The sequence below is a fragment of the Eurosta solidaginis genome, chromosome 3 (assembly GCF_040869045.1).
Source record: "Eurosta solidaginis isolate ZX-2024a chromosome 3, ASM4086904v1, whole genome shotgun sequence".
NCBI lineage: Eukaryota > Metazoa > Arthropoda > Insecta > Diptera > Tephritidae > Eurosta > Eurosta solidaginis.
Genome location: NC_090321.1, coordinates 134272813 through 134295987, shown reverse-complemented (window position 1 = coordinate 134295987; position 23175 = coordinate 134272813). Strand labels below are relative to the sequence as shown.

At 37.7% G+C, this 23175-nt stretch overlaps 2 protein-coding genes across 6 annotated transcripts in view; one reads left to right on the top strand and one right to left on the bottom strand.

Moving 5' to 3' along the window:
- Positions 1-23175, bottom strand: part of sns (sticks and stones) — a 1009476-nt gene that overhangs the window by 870833 nt on the left and 115468 nt on the right. For all 5 annotated transcript variants that reach the window (XM_067773057.1, XM_067773055.1, XM_067773053.1 and 2 more), the window contains one exon: positions 15484-15840. In XM_067773057.1, coding sequence (XP_067629158.1) covers positions 15484-15840 — 357 coding nt within the window. The remainder of the gene's footprint in view (positions 1-15483; positions 15841-23175) is intronic.
- The window catches only part of LOC137244290 (uncharacterized), a 135282-nt gene that overhangs the window by 93444 nt on the left and 18663 nt on the right, over positions 1-23175 (top strand). The gene's annotated exons all lie outside the window — the stretch shown is intronic.

The following is a 23175-nucleotide window of genomic DNA, read 5'->3' as shown; positions in this document are numbered from 1 at the left end:
AAAAACAACTTACTTTACACGTTTATGGCAAATTTTCATTTAATTATTCGAAAAAATTTCCGTGTATAAGAACCACAATTTTTTATGATGATAAAAGTCAAATTTCTAAAATACACATAAGCGCACATATGCGACGTAAAAAGATCGAATTACTTAATACAGACAATAACAAACTTAAGAGAGTTACTTTCGAAATTACAAGCAGTAGCTAACAATCACCATATTAACAAAGTTGAATGGCCCAAAGCTGATCTATTTTTCAAATATTGTACAATTTTGAATTTAAAACAATGCGGAAATCAGATTTTAATAACAGACGCCAATACAAAAATCAAAATCATGACAATTTATCATAATGACCCTATATCAGGCGGTCACTGCCGTGGTAAAAAGCTTTACGTAAAAATTCGTACTAAATACTTTTGGAAAAACATGACTCGTGACTTTGCCAAATTCGTTAGAAATTGTCAAAAATGTTTAGTAAACAAAGTCAAGCCAAAAATCAAAGAGAATTTAGTATTGACTCCAACGCCGAGTAAACCATTTGATATATTAGGTCCGTCAAGCTGGACGTCCAGCTAGATCCACGCCCCTTAAGCACTAGGCCAAACAAAACAACTTAAATGTGGGATTTTGTGCTATTTATGTTCTCCAACATAAGCTACGATCTATCCAGAAAAACAGAGGGGCGGCGAGGGGGGAGCGGGGGCATATAACCCCAGACGGCAAAATCGAAACGGGATAGTGCAGAATTTTGTGCTATTTACGGGCTCGATAGTTTCAAAAGCGATTCGTTTTTTTTTGACAACTTTTAATGTTTTTTTTTTAAACATCAAAAGGGGTGGGTCCAGCTGGACGTCCAGCTAGACTCCCCCCCCCCCCCCCCCCCCCTCTCGCAAGCACTGGGCCAAACAAAACAATTTAAATGTGGGAATTATGTGCTATTTATGTGCTCAATAGTGCCAAAAAGAATTCGGTTTTTTGACAACTTTTAATGATTTTTTTAAAACTTCAACTTCAACTTTTTGTTTGGCCTAGTGCTTACGAGGGGGGGTCTAGCTGGACCCCCCACTTTTGATGTTAAAAAAAAAACATTAAAAGTTGTCAAAAAAACGAATCGTTTTTAGAACTACTGAGCCCATACAAATTAATTTTTTTCTATTTGGCCTGGTGCATATGAGGGGGGGGTCTAGCTGGACGTCCAGCTGGACCCCCTACTTTTGAAGTTTTAAAAAAATCATTAAAATTTGTCAAAAAACCGAATTCTTTTTGGCACTATTGAGCACATAAATAGCACTTAATTCCCACATTTCAATTTTTTTGTTTGACCTAGTGCTTATGAGGGGGGTTCTAACTGGACGTCCAGCTGGATCCCCCTTTTGAAATTAAAAAAAAATCATTAAAAGTTGTCAAAAAACCGAATTCTTTTTGGCACTATTGAGCACATAAATAGCACATAATTCCACATTTAAATTTTTTTGTTTTACCTAGTGCTTATGAGGGGGGGGGGGGGGTTCTAAGTGGACGTCCAGCTGGACCCCCACTTTTGAAGTTTTAAAAAAATCATTAAAAGTTGTCCAAAAACCGAAATCTTTTTGGCGCTATTGAGCATATAATTCCCACATTTTTTGTTTGGCCTAGTGCTTATAAGCTGGACGTCCAGCTACACCCCCACTTTTGATGTTTTGAAAAACATTAAAAGTTGTCAAAAAAACGAATCGTTTTTGGAATTATTTCTATTTTGCCGTCTTGGGTTATATGCTCCCGCTCCCCCCTTTCCACCCCTTTGTTTTTCTGGACAGATTGTAGCTTATGTTGGAGCACATAAATAGCGCATAATTCCCATATTTCAATTTTTTTGTTTGACCTAGTGCTTATGAGTGGTGGTCTAGCTGGACGTCCAGCTGGACCCCCACTTTTGAAGTTTTAAAGAAATCGTTAAAAGGTGTCAAAAAACCGAATTCTTTTTGTCGCTATTGAGCACATAAATAGCACATAATTCCCACATTTAAATTTTTTTGTTTGGCCTAGTGCTTACGAAGGGGGGTCTAGCTGGACCCCCCACTTTTTTTGTTTTAAAAAAACATTAACAGTTGTTAAAAAACGAATCGTTTTTGGAACTGTTGAGCCCATAAAAATTAAAATTTTTTGTTTGGCCTAGTGCTTATGAGGGGGGTGGACGTCCAGCAATTTAAATTCCAGCTGGACCCCCACTTTAATTAACCGGTACTTAATTAGTAATAAATGTTGTGTAGTTTAGTACGGTCTCGTTTTTTGATTGTGCATATGGATTGGGCTGGCTTAAACTTAAGCTAGCCCAACCCTCGATATTTTTTAAAATACGAGGGTAATAAATTTAATTAGCCGGTACTAAATTAGTAATAAAAGTTGTGCAGTTTAGTACGGTCTCGTTTTTTGATTGTGCATATGGGTTGGGCTGGCTTAAACTTAAGCTAGCCCAACCCTCGATATTTTTTAAAATACAAGGGTAATAAATTTAATTAGCCGGTACTAAATTAGTAATAAATGTAGTGCAATTTAGTACGGTCTCGTTTTTTGAGTGGGCTGAAAAGGTTGGGCTAGCTTAAGAGACCTCCTTAGACACCAGTTAGGAAAATAATTCTTGCACGTGAATTTGCCGTAAATTTGCCGTGAATTATCTGTGAAACAAAAAAATTTGCCGTGGCCATGTTTTAGAAAATACAGGGTGGCATGCCAACTTCACGTGAAGTTAACGTGCCACCCTCAGAAAACCCCCTTAGAGACCAATTTCAAATTTTTTTTATGTTGAACCTGCAACTTCACGTGAAGTTCGCGTGCCACCCTCAGAAAACCACCTTAGAGACCAGCTAGGAAAATAATTCTTGCACACGAATTTGCCGTAGATAAGCGGCATATTTTATAAATTCGAAAAAAAATCAAATTTTTCTTATGGTGCACCGCCAATTTCATGTGAAGTTAGCGTGCCACCCTCGGAAACCCACCTTAGAGACTAGCAAGGAAAATAATTCTTGCACACGAAATTGCCGTAAATTTTCCGTAGATAAGTGGGATATTTTATAAATTCGAAAAAAAAAATTTTCAAATTTTTTTTATGGTGCACCGCCAACTTCACGTGAAGTTAGCGTGCCACCTTCAGAAAACTACCTTAGAGGCCAGCTAGGAAAATAATTCTTGCACACGAAATTGCCGTAAATTTGCCGTAGATAAGTGGCATACTTTATAAATTCGAAAAAAAAATGTTCAAATTTTTTTATGGTGCACCACCAACTTCACGTGAAGTTAGTGTGTCACCCTCAGAAAACCACCTTAGTGGCCAGCTAGGAAAATAATCCTTGGACACGAATTTGCCGTAAATTTGCCGTAGATAACTGGCATAGTTATTTAATTTGTTGAAATTTAATTAGGTATTAGAAATAAATTTTATTGATAAAATAGTTATTTTTTGTGGATTGTAAATGCTTTTTTAATTAATTTTTCGATTGGATTTCCACCTTTTTTTAACTTTATTGCCAATTAATTTCGTTTTTTTTTAATAAACCTTATTGATCTACAAGTTAGGCTTCTATATATCAAAATGATCTGGGCGAAAAAACAAATTCATTTAGCCATGTCCGTCCGTAAACACGATAACTTGAGTAAATTTTTAGGTATCTTGATGAAGTTTGGTATGTAGGTTCCTGGGCACTCATCTCAGATCGCTATTTAAAATGAACGAAATCGGACCATAACCACGCCCACTTTTTCGATATCGAAAATTTCGAAAAACAGAAAAAGTGCGATAATTCATTACCAAATACGGCTAAAGCGATGAACCTTGGTAGGTGGGTTGACCTTATGACGCAGAATAGAAAATTAGTAAAATTTTGGACAATGGGCGTGGCACCGCCCACTTTCAACGTTTTGCAAGCTGTAATTTGGCAGTCGTTGAAGATATCATGATGAAATTTGGCAGGAACGTTGCCCCTATTATTATATGTGTCCTAAATATAAATTTGCAAAACGGGTTACGAACACGCCCACTTTTTAAAAAAATCGAAAATTACGAAAAATTTAAAAAATGCCATAATTCTATACCAAATATGAAAAGGGATGAAACATGGTAACTGGATTGGTTTATTGACGCAAACCATAACTTTGGAAAAAACTTTGCAAAATGGGTGTCACACCTACCATATTAAGTAGAAGAAAATGAAAAAGTTCTGCAGGGCGAAATCAAAAGCCTTTAGAATCTTGGCAGTGTCAGACAACCGATTAGATTTCTGCGTGCTTATTTATTGCTAGTTCAAATGCAACTGACTTGAGTTGTACAGAGTAATATGAATGTGTATATGGAACAGTAATAATGAGAACAATATATATATGTATGAGTGGAATGAAATGAATAATAAACTATGGATGACAGCTCGGCCTCTCCTGACATCCAAAATCGTCCCGATTTGGCTGCTCTTCGTCATCAATCTCTGGGAATAGGTTGCACCATGGTTTCATATTCTCAGGTGTGGCAATTGTTGAATACTTGCGTTGTGAGCACTGGTGCCCATCTATGTCTTCGACGACGTATCGATTGTAGCGGAGGACCTTTTTGACGATATACGGTCGCTTGTAAGGTGGTTGTAGATTACGTGATTCGCCAGAACTAGGAGGAGGAGCTGCGAGTAGAACTAGGTCGTTTTCGGTGTAGGTGGTTACTTTCGAGTGTTTAGCGTGAAACCGCTTTTTCCACTTTGTTCGGGCTTCTGCGATATTGCTGATTGCATCGCTGCGGCGACCATTCATGAAGAGTCTTGTACTGCGGACAAAACTTTATTTCCGCTGATATCCCGAAGTGGGAAGTCGTATGTTAAATATATTGCTGCATACTTTGTTGTTGCGTTAACTTTTGTATTAAGAGACTATTTCAATGATCGCAGATAGGTGTCCCATTCTCTTGGCTCGTTGGTCGATGGCTTCAAATAGTGTAATACTGCTTGATTTACCCGCTCGGCCAACCCATTTGCCCGTGGTTTGCGTACGGCGACTTTATTGTGTTGAACATTATTTGCCCTGCAGAATGATGTAAAAGCTGAAGACGTAAATGCGGTGCCGCGGTCTGTGACCATTTTCTGTGGCAAACCGAAGTATAAGGTAAGTTGGTTCAATGCGTCGGTAACTGGCTTTGTTTTCGTTGACCTGGTGGGAACTATAACTACATATCTGGTGAGTGCATCGACGATTACCAAAACATATTCGTATCAACGTTTGCTTTGATGAATGGACCCAAATGGTCTAGGTGTAGAACTTGGAACGGGAGTTTAGGAATGTCCATTCCATACAATTCACCCTATCTACGATGTGAAAGGCGATGGTAACTACAGTCGATGCATGACTTTATGTATGCTTTTACGAAGTTTCGCATTCGAGGAAACCAAAAATGTTTTAACACTCTATTGATGGTCCCGTCGACCCCTGGGTGACCACAGTCATCGTGGTATAATTTTACTATTCGCCACCTCATACCCTTTGGTACTGCTAGCTGTGGTTGTTCATTGCCGTTTAATTTTAAAAGTCAAGATGTATTCTAAATTAAATTGAGATTTTTGCGGAGACGCTATCGCCCCTCGTAGAACATCGATTATTGATTTTAATTTCGCATCTTGTTGTTGCATAACTGATACCCAGTCATCAATAGTCAGCGCTTGTACATTACTCGTAGTCGCATGTGTCGATTCAGCTGGTTCGATTGGTGCACGACTCATTGCATCAACGTGACACATTGATGTTCCAGCCCGGTGCACAATATCGTAATCATATTCAAGAAGTTTGAGTAGCCAACGTGCTACTCGCGAAATCATTGGTTTGGTTACCTTTGCACTTGATATGGCTTGGCAATCAGTCACTATAGTAAAGTGCTTACCCAGCAGGAACGTTCGAAAACGTTGGCACGCCTCCACAACAGCTAGCACCTCTAGCTCATAGGCATGATAATTTTTCTTCGGCCCTACGCACGCTTTACTAAAATACGCTAATGGTTTGAGATTACCATCTTTATCGCGTTGCAACAAAATACCAGCGATACCCTTACTTGAAGCATCTGTATGCAATTCATGCTCTTTTGTAACATCATAGATAGTGAGAACTGGTACGCTCGCTATTGCGTCAATTAATTTTCTAAACGCATCCTCGCATGTTGAGCTCCACTCAAATTCTATGTTCTTTCTGGTTAACTCTGTTAACGGCTTGGCTATCAGTGCATAACCATGCACAAACTTACGAAAGAATCCCGTCAGCCCAAGGAAACGGCGAACTTCTAACGGGTTATGAGGTACAGGAAATTCTCTTGTTGCTAGCGTCTTTGTCGCGCCTGGCCTAACACCATTTTCGTCTACTTCATGCCCAAGGAATGATACAGTGCGCTTCATAAATGCACATTTCGACAGTCTAAGAGTCAACCCTCCTTGTTCAACTATTTTTTGAAATTTTTCCAAATATTCTAAGTTTTCATCTTCAGTGCGACTAGCGATGATCACTTCATCGACATAACTAATCACCTTTTTTCCCAAAGGCGTCACTAAATTAGCCATCATGCGTTGAAAGACGCACGGAGCATTCCGCAACCCGAATGGCATTCTAGTAAACTCGTAGTGACCATTTTGCGTCACAAATGCGGTAAAAGGTTTCGATGTCTCTTCCAATTCTATTGATTATATCAAGAGTAGTGAAAAACTTTTTCTCAGCTAACGTGGCTAGCACCCCATCGACAGTTGGCATCAGCCATGGTTGCTTTTCAGTAATAGCATTAATTTCACGGAAATCGACGCAAAGCCTATCTTCGCCATTTGACTTTCGCACCAAGACGATGGGAGATCCAAACAGCGATTTAGATTCACGAATAATGCCTAATCCCAACAATTCTTCTATCATTTTCTCTACAACCTGCTGTTTAGGTGTCGGAATGCTATAAGGTTTCTTGGAAATTGGCGTGGACGTTGTTAACCTGATGTCCATTTTAAAACGCTTTGATTTCCCTAACTAATACAATTTTTCCCAAAAATAGTGATTATTCGTGTTTAATAGCTCAATTAGTTTATTATCAGTACCTGGCTGTAAATTATTTCCTACATCAACTGTGTTTCTATCGATAGCCATTATACTACACGTACCACCCTCTATAACTACCTTTCCTTTTGATAATATATCGATTCTTATCAATGCTTCGTACTTCATTATCGAGTCATCGATTACTAATAACTCAGCTGCATACATACTTCATCGAACTTAATTCGTGTAACCATTTTCTCTTTGCAGACCAACTCACCGCCGGCAAAGCCAATTAACTTATCTTCGCATGATGTGAAACATTCGCAGCACCTATTAGCAATCGATCTCTTAATCAACGATTTTGCACTTCCCGAATCAATCAAAACATTGCATTTAACTTCTTGCGTACCCAAAATGTTAACACTCTTGAGTAACTCTCTTTGTTTTTCTTTAATTTGAATTTTGTTAACTGTCACTTCTTCCTCTTCTTCACCTTCTTCTGCCTTCGTATATACACTTGCTTCTACATTCGTGTCAACACTTGCTTCTACACTATTTACTGGCTTGCTTTGACTTTTCGTATCACTCTTTTTTTCGTGCAATTCTTTGCTATGTGACCCTTCTCTTTACATTTGAAACAAGTCACACTCACTTTGCTTTTATTTGTTGCTTTTAGCTCACTCATACGAATGGAACGTTGTGGCATGCTTTTCTGCTCTACACCACTCACTCTCTTTCTATTCATGTCTCCTGCTGTTAAACTATATAATGATTGCAATAAATCTGAACACATTTTAAAGTTCATTGCGTTCAACGTACGTTTGATGTTTTCGTCCCAAAGACCATTTATTATATACCGGTTAATTGACGCGTCGTCAATTCCTTCACGGCGACCTATTGCAACCATTTCATAATAAAACTCTATGACTTTTTCATCTTTCCCTCTCTTTGAATTCATTAAACGTATGTGTGCGTCGCAACATTATGCACATATGGAAAATCTAATAAGAATACACGAACAAACTCACCCCATTGTCTAAATACGGGCTGGGCATCTGCCCAACGCTTGGTAACACCTTTGAGCTTGCTCAATACGGCAAAAATAAGCAAAGAGTCTTCCCATTTGTAAACTTCTCTTAGCTGCTCGATTCGTTCCACAAACTTAACCGATGAGTACTCATTGTCGCACGGATCAAATGATGGCAAAATCCAAGCTATCTCATGTAGCGTGTGTCGCTCTTTTACTGCTATAACTGGCTGTTCTCTACATGCATGTGTTTGTGGCAATATATTTATATACTCACGATTTGTGTAAAACGATGCTAGTGCCATTGCTTGTGCTGGTGAATATGTATATTGAGATGACATACCTTGTCTGTTACTCTGCACTGGCGTTGGCTGGCATGCTATTGATGTATGTAATTGTGCTGCTGCGCTGTATGGCGAATTATCCAGAAACGAAGCTATGTCTGCGTTTTGCGTTGCTATGTGCGTTGACTGCGATGTAGGTAACCGTGCGTTGTTTGCGACTTGTGCATGTACAGGCATGCTTGGCGACGTGCGTGTATAAAGAGCTTTCAACTCCGAACTAAGGGCTTCCACTACGCCTTGTAGCTCCCTTATCTGTGTCCCGAGTCCACTCTCCTCACCATCCACCATTCCTGCTGCCTCCTCCGTACCATTAACCGCTAATATTGCACCAACCACCTTTGCCACCTTTTCTGCGTTGGGTTCCTGCAAGCGTCGTATTAGCTCCGCCTTGTTACCGGATACCTTCAACTCCATCTCACCCAGAACTGCCTTGAGTTGCATTACACTCAATTTTGTTAAATCCATTTTTCGATTTTAAAACGCGATTTTCTATATTTAAGTATTTAATTCTGTATATATGTATGTATAATACAGCAGTTCACCACACTTCTGAATTCTGTCAGACAACCGATTAGATTTCTGCGTGTTTATTTATTGGTAGTTCAAATGCAACTGACTTGAGAGTACAGAGTAATATGAATGTGTACATGGAACAGTAATAATGAGAACAATATATATATGTATGAGTGGAATGAAATGAATAATAAACCAGGGATGACAGCAGGAACAGTATCGTGGTATTATATATAAAAATAAATTAGCGGTACCCGACAGATGATGTTCTGGGTCACCCTGGTCCACATTTGGTCGATATCTCGAAAACTGCTTCACATATACAACTAAGGGCCACTCCCTTTTAAAACCCTCCTTAGTACCTTTAATTTGATACCCATATCGTACAAACACGTTATAGAGTCACCCCTGGTCTACTTTTATGTCGATATCTCGAAAAGGCGTCCATATATAGAACTAAGGACCAATCCCTTTTAAATAATCATTAACACCTTTCATTTGATACCCATTCGTACAAACGCATCCTAGAGTCACCCCTGGTCTACTTTTATGTCGATATCTCGAAAAGGCGGTCAGCTATAGAACTAAGGCCCCTCCCTTTTAAAATACACATTAACACCTTTCATTTCATACCCATATCGTACAAACAAATTCTAGTCACCCCTGGTCCACCTTTATGGCGATATCTCGAAAAGGCGTCCACCTATAGAACTAAGGCCCACTCCCTTTTTGAATAATCATTGACACCTTTCATTTGATACCCATATCGTACAAACGCATTCTGGAGTCACCCCTGGCCTACCTTTATGTCGATATCTCGAAAAGGCGACCACCTATAGAACTAAGGCCCACTCCTTTTAAAAATACTCATTAAAACCTTTCATTTGATACACATATCGGACAAACAAATTCTAGAGTCACCCCTGGTCCACCTTTATGGAGATATCTCGAATAGCGTCCATCTATAGGACTAAGGCCCATGTCCTTTTAAAATACTCATTAACACCTTTCATTTGATACCAATATCGTACAAACGCATTCTAGAGTCACCCCTGGTCCACCTCTATGGCGATATATCGAAAAGGCGTCCACCTATAGAACTAAGGCCCACTCCCTTTTAAAATACTCATTAACACCTTTCATTTGATACCCATATCGTACAAAAGCATCCTAGAGTCACCCCTGGTCCACCTCTATGGCGATACCTCGGAAAGGCGTCCACCTATAGAACTAAGACCCACTCCCTTTCAAAATACTCATTAACTCCTTTCATTTGATACCCATAACGTACAAACACATTCTAGAGTCACCCCTGGTCCACTTTTGTGGCGATATCTCGAAAAAGCGTCCACATATAGAACTAAGACCCACTCCCTTTTAAATAATCATTAACACCTTTCATTTGATACCTATATCGTACAAAGAAATTCTAGAGTCACCTCTGGTCCACTTTAATGGCGATATCTCGAAAAGGCGTCCACCTATAGAACTAAGGCCCACTCCCTTTTAAAATAATCATTAACACCTTTTATTTGATACACATATCGTACAAACGCATTCTAGAGTCACCCCTGGTCCACCTCTATGGCGATACCTCGAAAAGGCGTCCACCTATAGAACTAAGGCCCACTCCCTTTTAAAATACTCATTAACACCTTTTATTTGATACCCATATCGTACAAACAATTTCTAGAGTCACTCCTGGGCCCACTCCCTTTTAAAATAATCATTAACACCTTTCATTTGACACCCATATCGTACACATTTTGATAAAACGGCACGTCCGTTATCTATCCAAGTAGGCAACAAGGTTCTTTTACAAAAAGAGCCTCATCAAAAACACGAAAATATATACCAAGGCCCATTTACGGTAACTAAAATAGACGGGCCTAATGCAATAATTTTTGATGAAACAAATAAAAAGGAAAAAGAAGTACACAAAAATCGACTTATAAAAATAAAGTAACATTTTATATAAAACAAAAAAAACAAAAAAAATTCAAAATATTCTAATAATTTTATTGTTAGGTAAATAAGCACTGTTAAACAGCCAAGAAGGCACAAAAACTCTTGAAAAAAAAAACTATTTTTCTAATGTAAAATCAAGAAAATGAAAATTCAAAGTTAAACTGTAATATCAAAAATAACAGAACCAAAAGAATAATCACTCATGTAATGAATGGTAGCTATTTAAATATTATAAAAGAAATTTATTTACCTATGAAAATGTAATATATAAAAAAATAAAAATAAAATATAAACAAATTCGTTATAATAAATTGAATATGTACAAAAAGTTCCAACTTGTAAAACTTTTTCTAATATATATATGTTAATATAAATGTAAGAAGAGGAAATTCATATAATCTGATTTATATATGTACATAAAAAAGAAAAAAAAAACAAAACGAAAATTCAAAAACCCTAATGTAAAGTTTAGATAACAATAAAAATTTAAAATTGCTTCCAATGAACGAATTCAAAAGGAAGGTACACCCTAATATATTCGTTCATTCGAACCAATTAATTATATAGAATGCAAAAAGAAGAATATGGCAAAAATGATCAATTTGCCAAATTCTTCTTTTCAAAGGAAGGGTGATGTAGCATTAACAAAAATATAATAAGGCATCCTATATCGTTGGGGCTTTAGTGTTACTTGACAGGCGCGCGCTGTGGCAACACGCATGTCAAGTACAACTGCAGCCAACGTCACACAAAACAACATGTAGATAAGATAGATAAAGAGAAACGAGCAGCATTCCAATTTTGATCGTACGATGTACAAGTTTCGCGAATAAATTAAACGCAGTAATTAAAAATAAGACGGTTGTGTTCTTTATTTTAACTTATTGGAAATAGTAACCTACCTGATGTTCTGACGAAGAAGGCCCCCTCGGCTGACATAATTATGAACCAAAAACAACGGCAACAATTTGGATGCCGCGACCTCCCAAACGAAGGAGCTTTGTAAAAGGTAAAGCCGCATGGCGGCTCATGACGGAGGCTTCCATTTTGGAACGCCACAATGGATAACTTTGCCTGTAGTGCTCAACAACTTGCAATAAGTACTGTTTATCTTCTTCATTATAAGTCAGTGATCGATTGAAGTCGGTGATCAATTTCAATACTCTCTCAGCAGCGTCATTGACTACACTTAAATGTTGACAAATTCCTTTTCCTGCCTTATAATCTTCTCTCTCTTTCCATGTGGAAGGATCCGATTGCAAAAAACTTGTTTCTATTCCTAAACGTGTGAAGAATGCTTTAGTTCTTGGTGAAACAAAATTACTTATATCCTTGCTGCCATAGAGAAGTATATCGGGCATTGTTGCGGTAATTCGTTTTAGAACAGCATCGTCATCTTGGTTTTCTTTATTAATTTCTTTTACCATTTTTTGCTGAATATGCAAGGGAATTTTTTCATCAAAAAATGAAAGGCCAACAGCTTCTTTTTGTAATAAAGCATTAGATATTTATTTATCCAAATAGGCAATCGAATCTTGAATCAGCCTTAGGTCATTATGTGGAGCAGCTATTGGATCTACACAACGAAACCAATACGGAACGTAGATGCAGACCAGAAAAATACAAATGCTTCGTAGACTCTGTTTCTCTGAAGTTGTTAATTTGAATTGGTTGCGAAACAGAAAAATGTTGTAACAATACAGACACTTCGAAATAAACCTTGCGTGCGATGTTGCGCCAGGTGACCGAACTTGTGAAAAACTTGGTACGTCTTCCCCAACAAAGAGTAGAGATAGTTGTAACAGCTCCTTATAATCAGCACGAATGTGGTTTTTATTTAACGTAGTTAAGCAGAAATTCTTAAAAGTATCTATTTCTGTAAATTCAGTAACTAGAAAAACGATTGAAAAGTGGAACATCCGGGGCTGATGATTTACCAAAATTCAATTGAAACGCTGCTTTTACTAACAGCTCGCTAATATGATGACGACATGGGAAGAAAAGTAGAGTGCGGCCTATTCTTTTTTCAAGCAGGAAAGCAGCTCTATTATTAAGTCCAGTATTAGCAGCCGTTGTATCAAATGATACAATTTCCACTAATTCTTCGAGTTTCCATGCGCACAAAAAATTATAAATTTCTGCAGATATAGTCTCTCCCTTTGAATTTTCCATTTTAGGTATACCTATCAGTTTCTCCATGTTTTGCCCCGTTACAACGAGAGACAATCGATCCTTTTTTTCGGTGCCACTGATTTCTGGAAGAAGCTTACCATCCCAGTGAAGGACAAAAGTTTCAGGAATCTAAAGCAGGATAAAAAATCAAAAATACTTATAAACGTATTCAGAAATACAAATTTATTTCATTGAATCCATCAATAATCTCTTCTGCTTGTCTGCGACGAAAATTCTTTCTCATCGAATGTACTGTAGTTGGACTAAATCTTCCATTTTTATCGGCAATTTTCCACCATTAACTTTTTCCAGTTTTTTTACGAAGGCGGAAACCGTTGCACTCACCAAATGCATGGCATCTCCATACTCGCAAGCATTCTATCATCAATGAAATTAATTTTTCCGCGATTTGGTTTTGTTAGTTCTAGCCTAATATCAGTATTTTCACTATCAAATTTATCAGTGGGCACATTTTCTTCACCAGGTACACAGTCCATATCACTGTCTTCGGGGAAAGTTCTTCCAAAAGCGTTAGTATTTTCAGCAGCTAGATATATGAAAGTGACTTAAAATTAACAAAAAAAACTGAAAACTTAAACTAAAATGTACTTTCCTTGGATTTGATGCTTTTCAACACTCTTTCTTTCTTCTTCCATTCGTGGTTCTTTGCGTTTTTGTTTTCTAGCCAATACAGTATCAGCACCACACATACTACCTGGACGACGTTTATTCCTTTAAAGCAAAAGAAAATCTTTATCTTCCTGTATTTTTATTATATCCAGGGCATTCGGGGCTGCTAAGTCGAATATGTAGTTCTCAATTTTATCTAAAAAGTCTGCTTCATTTTTGCGATACTTTGCATATGGAAATTTCCAATTTTTTTGTAAATTTCTCCATTTCTGGTAAAGTATTTTTAATTTTTTAATACAATTGCCTTCTTTCATTGTAGGGATGTTTGCTTTTTTCCAAAATTCAATCGTGGCACCAATCGTGAATTTCATACTGAATTGCAAACTCATATTTTCCTTGCGCATTTTGTAAAATAATAATTGGAGCACCTGTTTCGCTGATGGAAACTTGGCCCCAGAAATAATACTCTCACATTTCCCCACTAAAAATATATCTTGCTCAGAACGTAGTGTTTTCTTTGAAATGCCCGCTGACGATTTATAACTAATTTTTTTACCGATTAGTTAATTTTTAGCTTCAAAACAATGCAAAGCCACCGACTATATTGCAAATATGGACAAGAAGAACAAGACTTTGTCAGCTGTTTTCCTAATTGCGATGTGTAATTGGCTTAAAGCGCAATAAAGTAAACACGATTATCTATATATATTATACCTACTTTGAGCTCCACAAGGCACGTTTTAGCATCATCGCATCGGGCTGAAAAATTACACCATTTCTTTTTACTTCTAACCTCATGTTTTAAGAAGAAAAAATTTCAGGATTTTCAATATTTATTTTTCTCCATACGAGGTGCGGCCAGTCTAATGCATATTTATGTTTGTATGCACATTTTTGTCAATATAATATCATATCATCAATATATAACGTTCAATGTTATAAATACAAAATTATTGTAGAAAAATAAAACACCCGCTCGAATTTTCAGGTACTATCAATTCGTAAACAAGAATAAAGGAACAGTGAAGACAAATAAAATAATTTAAAAAAAAAATTTAAGATAATCGGTTTTATTGAAAACAATAGCTACATTAAGTCATAATAATACTAAAAGCTAGAAAATAATTAGGTAGGTCCTAGGTTCTAGTCACCACACTCCTCATTAATCTAGGGCGTTGATGAGACAATTAATTAAAAGCGTTGGACGCGTCAAATTTCTATTTATAGTCATAAGTAAGACCAACTGAACCTTAATTAGATTATGCTACGCCTCACATTTTTAGAAATTTCACGCGCCCAACGTTTTTTTTTAATTATCTGATTGTCAAAATTTGTGTAGCCAATGCGATTAGAAATCTCGCATTATTGGCTAAATGCCAAAATTAGGGCTGAGCATGAGCAACCTGAAGAGGGAGCTATATGTATTTAAATTATTTCATCAAAGTCGATGATTATTTTAGAACCCCCTACGATGGAACCGGTTAAAAACGCGCTGAAAAGATCTGCAAAGGGGGCTCATGGCATTTCGTCGGACATCAAAATGTTAAGTATCATTTTAAAGCGTTACAAGGGAACAGAATTAGTTTGGAAATAATGCGATTCGCTGCATAGTATATATACGTATATACACCCTGCCAGCAATGACGTCCTTAGTAAGACGTCCTTGGGAAGTCTTTGATTTTTTTTGTGAGTGGGTTTTACAACTCTGGCGCTCCAGAAAGGTTTTGCTAAGTATCTCTGCACTAGTATACATGTAAATTGTTCTGTGTATATTTTATATATATGTATATGTATATATATTTTACTTACATATTACTGTTAACTTTGCATTTGCTCGTATGGCTGAGTTAAGACGAGCAGGTCCAACTTGACATTGATATTCTGCATCATCAGTGATTGAGGCATTAGATATTCGTAAGTTATACACGCCTTGCTTGCGATCACCTAAGACTGAATAACGGGGGAATCCAGGTATAACTGCGGAGAAGCCAAGGGCAAACCCATCCTTTGTCCACTGAACCGCTCCGGCCTGATTAGATACTTCACATCGCATCATTGCTTCTGCTCCTTCAAGTACTTGAAGGTCATATGGAGTGACTCTAAATTTTTGTTGTTGGCCCAAAATAGGCGTGATAAGAATTGTTAAAAGCAGGAGCTGAAGACATCCTGGAAAAAAATCGATTATATACAAAAGTGTTATTAGTTGTTTTTCCTTTTTTAATGAACTAAGTATGTAATATATATATAATGAGGTAATAAACCAAACACTCTGTGCTAGACGGGGAATGCATATGATTCGTTTCATAGCCCTAGAAAAGAGACGCACAGTGAGCTTTGGCGGTCATAAATAAATTAAAATTCAAATGTCAAGGCTTATTTTCTCTGAAAAGCGGTGCCACTAGTTTGCGACCACGGTTGGTCAAATCCAAATTAATTATTGAATTCGTTTTTTGGCAGTGTTTACGACTAGTTTTGTTACCAGAATTCCTTATTTGACGACTAAGAGGTAGCCAGGAAAGCGGGCGCGTACCGAGTTTCTTGAACTCGGCAAGGTGCTTGTACCGGAGCTTACCGGCTTCAATCCCGTAAAGAACATTCCCTAAGAATTTGGGATCTCTTTTGTACCATGACTGCAGCTCTATACTTGCCTTCCGTCACCGCGTTATTTACGCCATATTCGACAACGATTCGTCTAGTAATCTTTTCTCCAGATGAGATTCTTGGCTCCTGTATCACCACGCTTTCCAGGAATCAACAAGAACAATCCCAACACTTCTTTATTGAGTTGAATCTTTACCCGAATGAGTTGAGCACCTCCAATATCTCGGCCTCATTGCATACGATCACAGCGGACACTGTATGCGAGCCCGCAAAAAAAACACTGGTACTTTGAGGAATGTCGCGCTGACTCGAAAAGAAAGGACTCTCTATAGAGCCACGGGACGGGAACGGGCATTGGAGAGTTGCCGTGATGCGAGGAAGGAATAGAGACAACTAATTAGAGAAAACGTGAGGCAGAACGGTGTGATTGCGAGAAGATTCAGATGCTGGCTGAAAGGATGAGTTATCCAAAAATCTACCAGAAAATACGGCGGATGACGAAAGGATTAAAACCCTCCTGCAGTGATGGCGACCTTGTAAATCACGTATGGAGTGTACTTAAGTGATGGAAGGAATACTGCTCCTCCTGGCTAGTCCTGGAGAAACTCACTATAAGAAAAACCACACGCGCCATATTTTTGTTGGCTTCAAGGCAACGTTTGTCAGAGTGAAAAGATTGTTTGTATTCTGCTCTATCTGAATTCAAGTTCCCTAAAAAGTTTACAAGGCCTTACCAAATGACGTTGATCAACAACCTGCTCCATAAGGATTGAGAAAGTTTTCTCCAAAACATTCGAAGACATGCGAGACTTCAGACAAGACGTGTCGTGCGATTTCTTCAATCTGATGCTGGAGAAGATAATTATATCACCAGACCTAGTTTTACCGGGACGCACAGTGTTTCGTGTAGAACAAGCTAGCTGGACAAAAACAAAGTTCTTATTCCAAGAAAAGTGTAATGATAAATGAAAGAAAACAAACAAAATAACGGGATTTTTGCTTTTTTTTGATATTTTTGCAAATTTGCAAAATTCTTGATGAATATTAAGATTCATATTTCTTTTAAGTGAACACTTTTACATAATTTTTTTGATGGATTCTAAGCTCGAAGGTAAGTAAAATTTTTTAATAGTAATTCTTTCACAATTAGAGTATTTTCAATATATTTAACATTCCGTTATTAAGAAGAAAAGGTATTTTTTCCCTATATTTTTAACTTTAGGGACAAAAAAGTTACATACATCCGCGGACATCCGGGCTTAATTTTACATATGTTATAGTCGCAAGTATTCTCTAATAGTGAAAGAAAAAACCATTGCGAATTCTTTGCACATCTATTTTAAATTTTTTTTTTTTGTAGATTTAGTTATCTCTACATATCAAATAGGATGTATGTACGTACCAGCTCGAACGAGATATTTGAACCTTTAAAGCTGATCTACAAACGGAAAAACCAATTCCCTGGTACAGGGAACAAACACATAGCCATAAAACATACAAAAATAAACGCACAAGGTCAACAAGATCACACCAAAAGCAAAAAGGCGAAGATCATTGACTTCAACCTGCCACAACCTACCGCACCAGTCACCAAGGCATAAAAACAGGTACATACAATGGATTGATGAAGATAAACCAAAACCAGGTTTCGGCAATACCAATGACGGCAACACTGCTCGTAGGTTTTTCGAAAATTCTGAGGCTAGTGCTGAGATTACGGGATTGGATGTAACGCTCATCAAAAGATTCGACACTCTCCTTCGCGCATTAGCATCTGGGTACAATATAAATATCCAAAAATTTGAAAAATTTACGGTCGAGACTAAAAAACTATGCATAGATTTCTATCCATGGTTTAATATACCTGTTACAGTTCATAAATTCTTAGTGCATAGTACTGATATTATAAAATCAGCAATTTTACCTATTGGTCAACTTTCCAAGGAAGCACAGGAAGCCCGTAACAAAGATTTGAGACGATTCAGGGCTGATAACACACAAAAGCAGTCGCGTGAAGCCACGAATAGAGATCTTATGAATATGTTGCTTATAACATCAGATCCTTTAGTTAGCAGTTTTAGGGAGATACCTAAGAAAAAATTTAAAAGTCTGACTTCAGAAGTCTTAAATTTACTGTCCCCCGATAATGTTGAGGAGTCAATAAATACCCCAGTTGTTTCAAGCTTTCCCAGTAGTGTTGCTGATGTTCATGACTATTCCACAAGTGACTCATCCAATGAAAGTGATGATAGCGAATAATAACATAATTATAAAAGATAACCTACCCTATAACTTTTTGTTGGATTAGGTTTGATTCAATTTAAATCTATTGTCTTTTCTACTTTGTATGACACTTTACTTTTAAGTTTTTGTAATAAGTAATTTTCACATAATTAATTTAATTATTTACATTGTTATTATTATTATTGTAATTCACTTTTACATTCCTGACTGGTACTATAAAATAATTCTGTAAAAATTGTAGTGCCAGGATAAATACTCAAATAAATACGAAATATGTATGTACAGTCACTCATATAAATAAGTATACATCCCTTTTTGGATAATTCTTACAATTTTCGCTTTCGCAAATTTATTTTAACTAATTTCCCATAAGTAAATTTGTCACGATCTATAACAAAAACTAAATTATATTTAAAAAATTTGACGAATTTTCATAAAAAATTTTAATTTTTTTTCCGAATTTTTAGAATTTTTAGAGTATTGAGATTTGTATTCCATTCAATTTAAGTACAATAAAGTAATATTCTTAAGTCCTTTAAATTTTTTTGGATCTATCTCACTTATTCACATGAGTTACTGTATATGAAATAAGCAAATGTATGCATATGAATATAAAAAAAAGAACATATGGCTGAAAAAAATGACGTAGTTGTAATAAATGACTGCATATGAAATGGAAAATCTCATAAAATAATTTTGTCCAGCTAGCTTGTTCTACACGAAACACTGTGCGACGGTACAATCTATTATAAGAGCCTACAATTGCTGGTGTATGCTGATGATAATGATATCATTGGCCTTAACCAACACGCCGTAAATGATGTCTTCTTTGGATTGGATGAAGTGCAAAAAATTGTTGTTTACTGTGAACCCGGACAAAACGATTGAAGGATATCAATTTAAGACTGTCGAGTGATATCGTACGGACAATCTATCTTGTCGTCAGGGTTTGCTTTGAACTGGGGAGGCAATTGAAAAGTGAAGTCCTCTCTGGATAAACTTTGTTAACCCCCTATAAGTATGTCATCACACCTGTCCTGATATATGGTTCGAAATGGACGATGTCGAGAGAAGAGTATTTGAGAGACAAGTTCTCCCGAAAATATATGGTCATGTTCGTGGTGTCAACAGTGTTTACCGTAGGAGGTTTAATGATGGCTCGTATGAGCTTTACGCAGACTTGAGCACAGTGCAACGAATAAAGGCCCAAAGACTTCGCTAGCCTGGTCATGTTATGAGAATGTAAAAAGACACTCCGGCTGAGAAAACTTTATTTTTAGAAGCAGAAAAGTGGAGAGACCACCACTTGGTAAAGCCAGTTTGAGGAAAACTTAAGTAAGCTCGCTTGGTGCTACAAATTGGCGACAGTTTTCGCGAAACAGGAATAGCTGGCGTGTATTGTTGCTCAAACAATCAGAAAGACCTTGGCGGTTAAGCTTGTAGTCTTTCCCACGCAGATGACTGGCTCTTTCCGCTTTCGGTATGAAGACTAATCGAGCCGTTCTGCAAGATTACAATTGTTACACCTGCCATCTGCAACATAGCAGGGAATATCCCAACTGGACCTGGTGATTTGAACTTGGCAAAAGTTTTTATCGCCCAGAATAGCTATGCACTGCAAATGAAATAGTTGAGGATTAGTCAGCAATAGAAGCCTTAGTTTATATGACGAAAAATGGAAAAAGCAAAAGCAGTTAAATACAAACAAAAACACGTATCTTGTATTTTTATTTTAGATACTTGTGTGAACCGCATCTTGAACTCGGTTTTCAACACAGGCAAAGACAACTGACATGAAGGTGCAAATATACGACACTTTGGCCATTTACGGACCTCTTTAATTGAATAAGTGAATCAGTATGAGTGAATATGAATATGAATGATGTTTTTTTAAAAAAGCTTTTCATACAATAATAAAAAGAATGATACCCAATACATTATCCCAAATATTTCACCAAACTTACAGCACATAAATAACATGTAAAAATGTATTACAACTTTTTAATAAAGCCAGCTGATATGGATGACCGAGTTTACTGTTTGTAAAAGGAAACAAGTAAGGAAGGCTAAGTTCGGGTGTAACCAAACATTACACACTCAGCTGAGAGCTTTGGAGACAAAATAAGGGAAAATCAACATGTAGGAAAATGAACCTAGGGTAACCCTGGAATGTGTTTGTATGACATGGGTATCAAATGGAAGGTATTAAAGAGCATTTTAAAAGGGAGTGGGCCATAGTTCTATTGGTGGACGTCATTTCGGGATGCCGCCATAAAGGTGGACCAGGGGTGACTCTAGAATGTGTTTGTACGACATGGGTATCAAATGAAAGGTGTTAATAAGTATTTTAAAAGGGAATGGGCCTTAGTTCCATAGGTGGACACCTTTTCGAGATATCGCCGTATAGGTGGACCAGGGGTGACTCTAGAATGTGTTTGTTCGATATGGGTATCAAATGAAAGGTGTTAATGAGTGTTTTAAAAGGGAGTGGGCTTAGTCTATAGGTGGACGCCCTTTCGAGATATCGCTATAAAAGTGGACCAGGGGTGACTCTAGAATGCGTTTGTACGATATGGGTATCAAATGAAAGGTGCTAATAATTATTTTAAAAGGGAGTGGGCCTTAGTTCTATAGGTGGACGCCTTTTCGAGGTACTGCCATAAAGGTGGACCAGGCGTGACTCTCGAATATGCTTGTACGATATGGGTATCAAATGAAAGGTGTTAATAATTATTTTAAAAGGGAGTGGGCCTTAGTTCTATTGGTGGACGCCTTTTCGAGGTATCGCCATCAAGGTGGACCAGGGGTGGACCAGGGATATGGGTATCAAATGAAAGGTGTTAATGAGTATTTTAAAAGGGAGTGGGCCTTAGATCTATATGTGGACGCCTTTTCGAGATATCGCCATATGAAAGGTGTTAATGAGTGTTAATGAGTGTTTTAAAAGGGAGTAGGCCTTAGTTCTATAGGTGGACGCCTTTTCGAGATATCGCCATAAAGGTGGACCAGGGTGAATCTCGAATGTGTTTGTACGATATGGGTATCAAATGAAAAGTGTTAATGAGTATTTTAAAAAGGAGTGGGCCTTAGTTCTATAGGTGGACGCCTTTTCTAGATATCGCCATAAAGGTGGACCAGGGGCGACTCTAGAATGCGTTTGTACGATATGGGTATCAAATGAAAGGTGCTAATAATTATTTAAAAGGGAGTGGGCCTTAGTTCTATAGGTGGACGCCTTTTCGAGGTACCGCCATAAAGGTGGACCAGGCGTGACTCTCGAATATGCTTGTACGATATGGGTATCAAATGAAAGGTGTTAATAATTATTTTAAAAGGGAGTGGGCCTTAGATCTATATGTGGACGCCTTTTCGAGATATCGCCATAAAGGTGGACCAGGAGTGACTCTAGAATGTGTTTGTACGATATGGGTATCAAATGAAAGGTGTTAATAATTATATTAAAAGGGAGTGGGCCTTAATTCTATAGGTGGACGCCTTTTCGAGATATCGCCATAAAGGTGGACCAGGGGTGACTCTCGAATGTGTTTGTACGATATGGGTATCAAATGAAAGGTTTTAATGAGTATTTTAAAAGGGAGTGCGCCTTAGTTCTATAGGTGGACGCCTTTTCGAGGTACCGCCATAAAGGTGGACCAGGCGTGACTCTCGAATATGCTTGTACGATATAGGTATCAAATGAAAGGTGTTAATAATTATTTTAAAAGGGAGTGGGCCTTAGTTCTATAGGTGGACACCTTTTCGAGATATCGCCGTATAGGTGGACCAGGGGTGACTCTAGAATGTGTTTGTTCGATATGGGTATCAAACGAAAGGTGTTAATGAGTGTTTTAAAAGGGAGTGGGCCTTAGTTCTATAGGTGGACGCCTTTTCGAGATATCGCCATCAAGGTGGGCCAGGGGTGACCAGGGGTGGACCAGGGATATGGGTATCAAATGAAAGGTGTTAATGAGTATTTTAAAAGGGAGTGGGCCTTAGATCTATAGGAGGATGCCTTTTCGAGATATCGCCATAAAGGTGGACCAGGGGTGACTCTAGAATTTGTTTGTACTATATGGGTATCAAATAAAAGGTGTTAACTAGTATTTTAAAAGGGAGAGGGCCTTAGTTCTATAGGTGGACGCCCTTTCGAGATATCGCTATAAAAGTGGACCTGGGGTGACTTTAGAATGCGTTTGTACGATATGGGTATCAAATGAAAGGTGTTAATGAGTATTTTAAAAGGGAGTGGGCCTTAGATTTATAGGTGGACGCCTTTTCGAGATATCGCCATAAAGGTGGACCAGGAGTGACTCTAGAATGTGTTTGTACGACATGGGTATCAAATGAAAGGTGTTAATAATTATTAATAGTGGGTCTTAGTTCTATAGGTGGACGCCTTTTCGAGATATCGCCATCAAGGTGGACCAGGGATATGGGTATCAAATGAAAGGTGTTAATGAGTATTTTAAAAGGGAGTGGGCCTTAGATCTATATGTGGACGCCTTTTCGAGATATCGCCATAAAGGTGGACCAGGAGTGACTCTAGAATGTGTTTGTACGATATGGGCATCAAATGAAAGGTGTTAATAATTATATTAAAAGGGAGTGGGCCTTAGTTCTATAGGTGGACGCCTTTTCGAGATATCGCCATAAAGG